The sequence below is a fragment of the Macrobrachium rosenbergii genome, chromosome 2, assembly GCF_040412425.1.
Source record: "Macrobrachium rosenbergii isolate ZJJX-2024 chromosome 2, ASM4041242v1, whole genome shotgun sequence".
Taxonomy (NCBI): domain Eukaryota; kingdom Metazoa; phylum Arthropoda; class Malacostraca; order Decapoda; family Palaemonidae; genus Macrobrachium; species Macrobrachium rosenbergii.
In genome coordinates, this window is record NC_089742.1 from 56,926,771 (window position 1) to 56,936,770 (window position 10,000).

Sequence of the window (10,000 nt, forward strand, 5' to 3'; positions counted from 1 at the left end):
AGGTTTATATATAAATATAAGAATATATATACATACATACACACATGAAAATATGACTATAAAACCTCGAAAAAGTGTATTCACTTTCTGTATATAAAATCTTCCAAGAAAAGTAGGACATAGAAGCGAGAAATTTGTCTAATTTTGTCTTCTTTATTCACCATTTATCCCTCTTTTCTATTCTCAGTCTCTTTCTTTACACCTTTACTTCCACATGCAAGAAAGGCAATGTGATTTATTCAGTGACCATCAGTTAGGCCAAATTAGTGTCTACGAAAAGGTCGCGCGCTGCTAAACATCATTAATTTCTCCCTTTTTAAATGTAGTGGAGAACGGTCCAATCGACTCGCATAAACCTCGACAAAATATATCTTCGGTATTTTAAACACTTATGCGCTCAAATCTTTTCGTGTTTCTACTCTTACTCTAAACATGGTACAAAAAAAAAAAAAAAAAAAAAAGTAGGAGTATGTTTTGATGTATTGTCGTGCAGCAGAGGAGAGTTTGGTAAAAGTACAGCTCCTTCAATATTCACTTGCGTTCAGGCCAGTTTCTGCGGAATCCTTTCGAGTGCCAAGCATTGGATCTTGCTTAGACCAGGATTAATAGAGTACAGTGTTAGATCGTCCCGGCGTAACTGCGCATGTTTGTGACGTCACTGGTAGGCGACCATAGAAGAAAACCAGGAAATGAAGGGTCATTGTGGGAAACGTTTGCCCACACACATTCTCTCTCTCTCTCTCTCTTTCACGACCTTAGGTGAGAGAGGTTCTCGTTAATTTCCAGGAACTGCTGACTTAAAGGCTAATTTATTATTTTTGCATATTTTCTCTTTTGACCTTTCTGAGAAGAGATGTTTCTATTCAGGATTGGTCGGGACATCGAGATTAAAAGGACTGACTGCCTTAATCCGGGTTAAGAGAGTTTCCTTGTTCTTCACCCTGGTAAGGTCAAATACTGACTGATGACCATCCTTTATCTTAACCTCGACCAAATGCAGCCACATGACGACATGCGCGAGATTGTCCTTATTTTGGTCCGAAGCGGACTACAGTAAGCCTGTATTCTATATTCCTGGCTTAGACGACGTGCCGCTTCACCGTATTCTGAAACTTAAGGCATCTGGATCATTTCCCCCGGAGGGGATTAGTGCCATCAGTGCACTTCACCCGGCGCACAGTAGGCATTTTACTTAAGGTTCTTTGCCCTGTCCCTTTGGCCCCTAGCTGCAACCCCTTTCATTCCTTTTACTTTACCTCCGTTCATATTCTCTTTCTTCCATCTTACTTTCCAACCTCTCCTAACAATTGTTTCGTAGTGCAACTGCCAGGTTTTCCTCTTCTTACACCTTTCAAACCGCCTTTACTCTCAATTTTCCTTTCAGCTTCTGAAGACCTCCTGGAGTCCCAGCGCAGCGCTAACTAAATCTAATATCCCTTCCTTCCATCTGGATCATTTCTGAAACTTAGTAGATCGCTGGCTCCTGGACGATGCCCTGCCATTCCTGAGATCAAGGTAACAATCATTCCTAGAGTTTTCTGCAATTACGCTGACAAATTCTATGCCGGTGGGATTATATTCATTGTTTTGTCATTAATCCCAACTGAAAATCAATGCGAAACACAGTCACCAGGATACCAATCACAACAGCGATGACAGCAGCTGCCATCCCGAATTTAAATGCTAACATACTTCAAGCATCAAAAAAAGAAAAAAAGCGACACGACACTTCATCATTAAATGTTACTTTTTTTTTTTTATTTGTATGCTATGGCGACTTTCACACTAAACAAGGCACGCGTTTAATGAACGACGTGTACTGTTTATTCACCAGGCAGCGCATTTCACACTGTGCGGCGGGGATTACGAAAGCATCTAAAATTCTTCTTCTTCTTCTCCTTTGTCCGTCAGTTTGTTACAGGTGAGATCGTTTACTTCTTTGCATCTGGTGACTAATTAAAGAGCTTCATTCTGAGGCAGGCGAGATAACGAGGAAAAGGAATAGATTATCTAGGTCAGTAATTCTTAAACTCGGGGGGCGCGCCCACCTTAGAAGCTTCCAAGGGGTGTGCAAGCAGGGTTGCCAGATGGTGCCTATTATTTTTTTAATTTGTGATGTTAACTGCAAAATTGCCAAAAACATTATACTGCTTCCATATGTTTTCTACTTATCTCAAAACATGCCAAAACTTCAAAATATAGTTTATGGTTGGCAAAAATTTCAGGGGTAGAGAGGCGTGGGATCTATACATAATGCAGAGGTGGGGAGGGGGTAAAGCAAAAATTTGAGAACCGCTGATCTAGATATTCCCTGAGATCTGACGCTCTCCAAGCGGTGGAATTGATATCCTTCGTTTAGCTGAGCTGATCAAAAGCAGAGAAATTAGAACAAATGAGAATGATTTTGGAAGTGAAATCTACATGAAAGCTATTGCCCTGATATTTGCTCACACGCACATAAATGTAAATGCCTGAACTCTTAACTTCTCAAATTCTTCGCGCTTTTTGGATACGCTTGTCACTACAAAGCCTTAGATTCAAATGCAAGAAATATGACGTAATTTTGATGCCCGGTAGCAGGATTCGAACCCGTATCCAGAATATCAAGAACGAGGTCACGCTACCGCAGGTCGGCAACATGACCTTCATATTTCCTGCATTTGAATCTAGGCTTTTAATAATAACAAATATCAAAAAGTAATGACAAATTCAAAAGTTAAGAGGAATTTACATTTATAAGTATCTAGTAAAAGTGACCATAGCTTTTATAAATATATATACCAGTAGCTTTTATATATATATATATATATATATATATATATATATATATATATAATATATATATATATATATGCATATATATATATATATATATATATACATATATATATATATATATATATATATATATATTAGAAATAATCAACACACAATCACATGCTGGAACAGATATAAATTTCTATCATATTCACTCAGAAGGGATAATTCGAATGAAATGCTGTCAACTGGGTCATTGCTGAGTCGGGAAGTTGGGGAAAACACGCTGAAATGCAAGCAGTTAGCTTGCCCAGATAATTCCTTGTGTGCAGTGGCGCTCAGGTTCCAACTTCTTTTATGACTTGTATGACCTAATGGGCAGCGCCCTTGCCTTTCAACTGAAAGACCTGGTTTCGATCCTGATGTGAGTCAGAAATTTATTTCTGTTCCACACGTGATTGCGGTTGATTATTTCTATCTTATTCACTAAGAAGGGATAATTCGACTGAAATGCTGTCAATTGGGTCATTACTGAGTCGGGGAGTTGGGGAAAACACGCTGGTATGCAAGCAGTTAGCTTGCCCAGGTAATTCCTTGTGTGCAGTCGCGCTCAGGTTTTAACTTCTTTTATAACTTGTGTAGCCTAGTGGACAGCGCCCTTGCCTTCCAATTAAAAGACCTGGGTTCGATCCTGATGTGAATCAGAAATTTATTTCTGTTCCATACGTGATTGTGTGTTGATTATTTCTATCTTATTCACGCAGAAGGGATAATTCGACTGAAATGCTGTCAATTGGGTCATTGCTGAGTCGGGAAGTTGGAAAAACGATGGTATGCAAGCAGTTAGCTTGCCCAGGTAATTCCTTGTGTGCAGTGGCGCTCGGGTTCCTTCTTTTATGACTTGTATGGCCTAGTGGGCAGCGCCCCTGCCTTTCATAGTTGAAAGACCTGGACAAATTTGATCCCGATGTGAGTCAGAAATTTATATAAATATATATAATATATATATATATATATATATATATATATATATATATATAATCTATATATGCTCAAACACGACAAAACTCATGTGGTTTTTTGGCATAAGCTTGGATAAACCACAGCATAACAGGTAGAAATTTAGTACCAAGCATTTTCACATTTCTTCACGCAACGTCCTGACACAAATCAAACGTATGTATCAACAAAATTTTATTATTAAACCTGAGGTTACATTTCTCAGTCAGGTGTTGAACAAGCCTTCATTAGATTTCATGAATTGCTTTCTGATCTTCTTCCCTCCTATCAGTGAGGAGTCCACCAGATGGAGGGAACGCAGAAATTCCAGCAGAAATTCATTCTGCTGGTGGTGGTGGTGGTGATGATGGCGTCAGGAGCCTTCCTACTTTCTCCTGTTGCCGGAATAGGTCAGCCAAGTGTCTCCTTCGCTAACCATACCCTAATGGGCGCGTCCTTCACGGTTCCCAATCTGACGTTTCCTCAGGAGGACGCTACTCATATCAGATCCGGATTCGATGACTGTAAGTGTCTTTTATCACTTGTGTCTGAATTTCTTTATTCAGATTTCAGATGGTTCTTTTTGTTCATTGTTTTCCTCTAGAAAGGTTTTTCAGCAGAAAAAAAAAGGATTTAAATAACAGTAGTTTTGTAATACAAATCAGAAAGAGTGGATTTTCATGTTTTCACTAATAATATATATATATATATATATATATATATATATAATATATATAATATATATATATATATATATATATATGTGTGTGTGTGTGTGTACAGTATATATATATATATATATATATATATATATATATATATATATATATATATATATATATATATATATATATATATATATATATATATATATATATATATATATATATATATATACATACATACATAAAATAAGGGCAGGGTGTAGGTCCCACCAGTTTCAAATTTTTCCAAGCCATTGACGAAGGACTGATATATAGTACAGAGACAGTGCTGGCGAACATACACAACCATTTGAGACTACAGATCCACCCACAGGCAGGTGTCAAGGTAGGTGTGTCCTTCAAAACTCATTTGGCCATAAATCACAATATACTCTCAAGGGACAATACCGATAAACGCACAGACCATGGGAGACTGCAGATCCACACTTGACAGATGTCAGGGAGGCAGGGTTGGATCTCTCATTAGCACTCCTACCCCCGTACTGTGTTTACAAGTATGATAATCCTATTTCCATACATCTCTACTGCCTACCTTAAAATTTAAACAATTTACACATTTCTTGTGATATTAAAGGATCAAGTTTCTACGTCCCTTGACTCATATTTATATTGTGGCTGTAACTATCTTTTATAAAGCTAGATTCAATGATATTCCTTTCCAGTGCGTTATTAGAATTCACAGTCCTTGTTGCCCCTTCCCAGTTGATAGCATGGTTGTTCTCACTAACGTACAAAAATACTACTGTTCCACTGTGCATATCTCACACATCTTTTATGCACAGGGGAACACTGGTATTTCTGTACATGATAGCGAGAACAATTGTGCTATCAACTGGGAAGGGAACAAAAAGGATTGTGTATTCTAATAATGCACTGGAAAGGAATATCATTGAGTCTAGCTTTATGAAAGAAAGTTACAGCCATAATATGAATATCAGCCAAGGGATGTATAAACTTGACCCTTTAATATCAAAAGAAATGTGTAAATTGTTTAAATTTTAAGGTGAGCAGTAGAGATGCATGGAAATAGGATTATCATACTTGTAAACACAGTAAGGGGGCAGCAGGTGCTAATGAGGTTTCCAAACCTGCCTCTCTGACACCCGTCAGGTGTGGATCTGTAATCTCCTATGGTCGGTACGTTTATCGGTATTGTCGTGTAGCACCCATGTGTGCGGGCCTACACACACCTACAATCAAAATCTCCTTTATCCCGCGATGACTAGCCCACAAGAGAAACCATGCAGTCGAGAGAAACACAATTTCTCTCGTACGTCTTTTGCACATATATCTCTATTGTCATTATTGCCACGAGCTATGTATGATTACCATTGTATGTATTATTATGCCAGCTTTCCACCCATTTATGTATGATCTTCAACTAAATTTTCTGTATCAGTTCGTATGTATATTTCTGTCCGTGAACAAACACAGATGCTTGAATTTAATCCCTTTCCCACCCTGTCAGAGGCCGGGAGCTACATTGCGGCTCACACGAGCTATTGACCGGTGTGAAAGTTTTGTAAATAAATCATGAAACTGTAGTCTCCATATCTCACTCGTACCTCCCCTCACAGTCCCATTAGAGTATACTGTGATTTTTAGCCAAATGAGTTTTAAAGGTCACTCCTGCGGTTGGATCTTTAGTGTCAATCGGTTGTGTATGTTCGTCAGCACTGTCTCTGTAGCATGTATATTTGTGACTTCTAATTCTATGTACCAGTCCTTCGTTAATGGCTTTGAAATCAAGTCGAAACTGGTCAGGACCTACACCCCGCCCCTTATTTTCCACCTGTGTTAATGGGTGATAAATGAATCACGTGCTAAAGTGATTATAATCATGTATATGTATATATACATGATCCTAATCCTTTGTAAAAACCTCTTAAATATTTAATCCTGTTTTGGCAGTTCTACTAATTCTTCAATTGTGTTGGATTCCAGGTACATATGTTTCCTTTATAATCCCCATCTGTCATTTATATGAGCTTTCTTTGTAAACATACTTTTATATTTCTTCAGTCTGCTAAGTAAAGGACACAGCGTCGAAAGGCCTCGCAGCACTCCAGTGTTTCCGTTTCCTTCGTGGATTTTATCTTTATTTATATATTCATCACGTTCCATATTTTCGTGATTCAGTTATACATATATATATATATATATATATATATATATATATATATATATATATATATATATATATATACATATATGTATATATATATATATATATATATATATGTGTGTGTGTGTGTGTGTGTGTGTGTGTGTGTAGTCCCATTTACTATATTTACGTAAATACGACCGCCATACAATGGCCTCTTGTCTTCCCGATTTCCCTCCAAAAATCCTTGAACACTTATTTAAGCGGAAAGGAGGCTTCCTTCCTTCCCAACTCAAAGCTCCGAATCCCTGTGAGTGTTTATGAGTGGGCAGTGTTATGATTCAAACAAAATCTGCTTTAATTACACTCCAGGTAAATGCCGAGCTACCTGCTTCACCTTAGGCTCCAAGTGCCAAGCCTGGTCTTTCATTGAAGGAGAAGGGATCGACTCTGAATGCCGAATCATCGACAAAGGTCCAGAAACGACGAACCTCATCAACATGACGGATGCAACTTACTTCTTCAAAGAATGTGAGTGCTCTTCTCCTTCCGCAGTTTTCGTGATCATAGTTTCATGAGCAAATTTTGCTTTTGATGTGGATTGCGTTAATCAGTGCTTTGTTATTTTTTTTCCCTCATTTCCTGATCATGCTGTTTCTAGTCGAGTGAATAATGCTGTTACGAATCACACCCGAGTCTCCCACTGTCAACGTTCAAATAATTAGTATTAGTTCATGCCATACTTTTTATGATTTGTTAACCAGGTAACCATTTGTTTATCTCTATCATTTTTTCACATGTTTTTTATTACTTACCTGAGGGGACGCACTTAAACAAATTCTGCTAATGAAAGAAAAGAAAGATAACCTCTAGATTAAACACGAGTATATACCTCGAGCTTTATACAGTAACTTTGCAGGTTGATTACAAAAGATTTATTTATCTTGATGTTAAAGTGTCAGACCTCTGGTTAAATACTTTTTTTTTTGGCAAAACTTTAAGTAGGTTGAAGTCCTGTGGAATAGATGGCCAAAATCATAATTTCTCCTCTTATTACTTGTCACTTGTTCCTAACTTGCGTAACACTAATAGTTTTTTTCCTTGTAAGAACAAGATTCAAAGTATTAAGAAAACATTTATTTCAAAGGGTTTCTTATTTCAACTCAGCTGATCGATAAATGAGTGTAAAACGGCAAAGTCCCATTTAGAGGAAGAAGAGATGAAAAAGATGAAGTAAATACTGATAGTTTCTACTAAGTGTAAAGGCAGGGTATAAGTTCGTATATAAGGAAAGACTTTACCTCCCACCTCTTAGACGAGTGCAGTTTAACTACAAGACAGCCAGTGGCACACACCTTCCCCCACCAGCATGAGTCTACCACGATATGAACAAATATGTTTTTCGAAGCTAAACTGGTCACAATGAACGCATCCATGGAAAGGAATGATTTTTGCAACGTCTGTCACTTCATACTCGCTGACTGCTTGGCTGTGCTATTAGAGTAAGACATTCCTTAAGTTTAAGCTTAAACATAAATCTTTGTTTACAGCAAGTGTCGGAGGACATTACACTTGGGCACCGGACCACCTCCTTTACGTGGAGCTCGAGAGACTTCATAACTTTCAAGATGCTAAAGAACAGTGTGCAAAGATTCCTGGCCACAGGATGATCATCGCCCATGCTGACGATACCCTCAACTTCTTCATTCAGTACAAGTCACTCTACGGCTGTGAGTAGATGAAGGGTGGTTTAGATTATTCTGGCTAATACCAGACGGGTGTTAGGAGGGCATGGCCGCCGTGGCCATGGTTAATGTCCTGGTATTGGCCAACGGCCTCTTCCTGACCAAAAGAGGCGAACCTTGAGTACGATTCTCGTGTTCGTATGATGATTCTCTCTTTTCGTTGTTAGAGCTCCACACTAATGAGACTTTCCTTCTGTACTTTAGATTAATGCTGTATATGATCCGAATACATATTGAATACCATTCCTGACGGATCAAGATGTTGCTTTGATGCCAAGACAAATTATACGATGGAGCTCTTCTTGAACATGGAGCCCTCGTTCCTTTCTTTTTTTTTTTTTAAAGAAAACGTTGATTTTTTTTCAGGTTAGTAGAATCTTCTTGTCTGAAAGCTTTTTAACGTTAAATGAGAAGTACTTTCTTACACACGATCATGTCTAAATGTTATTCAATATTCTACTTTTTACTATGATAGACTTAACCAACGTCTTCATCCAAAGTAGAGCAAGTGACCTCCTTGCTCTACAATTCTCATGGACTCATTTTACTATTTTCATGAGAAAAGGAAAACCAGTTCCGTATGTAAGCACATTCTTTTTATTGAGTGCTAGTGTCACTGAGTATTATTCATTAAAATTATTTGTCAAAGTAAAAGAGGCTATGTTTCATTAAGTGAGGTTCGATGCCTCTGAGGGGGTAAATTGAACATCTAAATTTAAAAAAAATTCTAAATCATAATTTTATGTCAGTTGCAAGCCGTGCTGAACTCACAGGCGGGCTTGCCATTCATTTATTCATATAGCGGTATTGTAACTCATATTCAGCTTCAGACTTTAAGCATGGCTGTAGATGAATATTTTTCCTTTCCAGACTCAATATTCTGGGCAGACCTCATCAAGATTGGTTACCAAAAAGCCCGATGGGCAGACGGAACCATTGTGGTCCCTCAGCTAGGCCGCGTGGATATGAGTGGAACCAACGAGAATCATTTTGCTGCTTTCGACGGACTCGGTATTCACGACGTTCCAGATGATTCCCATTATCGAGTTCTTTGCCAAGCAAACCCTCTTGGAGTAGAGTGGTAAGGACAACGACGAAACAAGTCGGGTTGAAGACAAGCAGAGACGTTCTAATCAAAATGGAGGATCAGAAGACCCTCACATGATAAATGGAGTCCTACTTCAGAAAACACGAAGCCAGCGGTCGATTAGGAAGTTGCCATGACCTTGTGTTCGAATCTGAAGCCAGTGATGTATTTTTGTTGGACTTGAAGCTAACATTAGCTGTTGGTTACAAGATGGCACACATATGAGGTCAATGTTGCTTTAAATTTGAGTATGATTTGCATTAGATAGAGAGTGAAAGCTTGGCTATTATCCGAAGGTAGTAATAAAATTATTTTGTTTCTTTCGAGTTAACATTAGTGTCCTTATTCATGTATAAAATAGTGTAATTAAACTATTATATTCAGAACATTTACATTTCGCAACTGGAAAAATACTTGCCTTTGGAACACCTGGCAGACTCCGAGAGCAGTTTTGAGTTCATAGTAAAGTTTTTTGCTTTCAGTTTATCCATTCAAGAATAATGGCGAAATCATCAAACTACTTGAATACCAGTCTTAATTATTCATCATGCGAGCACCAAAGCCACTTGAACATTGCATGGCG

The 10,000-nt window shown here is 38.1% G+C and overlaps 1 protein-coding gene across 1 annotated transcript in view; it reads left to right on the top strand.

The window, feature by feature from the left end:
• Positions 1–10,000, top strand: part of LOC136847402 (uncharacterized) — a 47,597-nt gene that overhangs the window by 36,066 nt on the left and 1,531 nt on the right. Inside the window, exons 2-5 of the mRNA XM_067119046.1 lie at positions 4,049–4,280; positions 6,958–7,116; positions 8,136–8,315; positions 9,201–10,000. The exon at positions 9,201–10,000 is cut by the window's right edge and continues 1,531 nt beyond it. Of these exons, the coding sequence (XP_066975147.1) occupies positions 4,064–4,280; positions 6,958–7,116; positions 8,136–8,315; positions 9,201–9,415 (771 nt within the window). The 5' untranslated portion in view covers positions 4,049–4,063 and the 3' untranslated portion in view covers positions 9,416–10,000. The remainder of the gene's footprint in view (positions 1–4,048; positions 4,281–6,957; positions 7,117–8,135; positions 8,316–9,200) is intronic.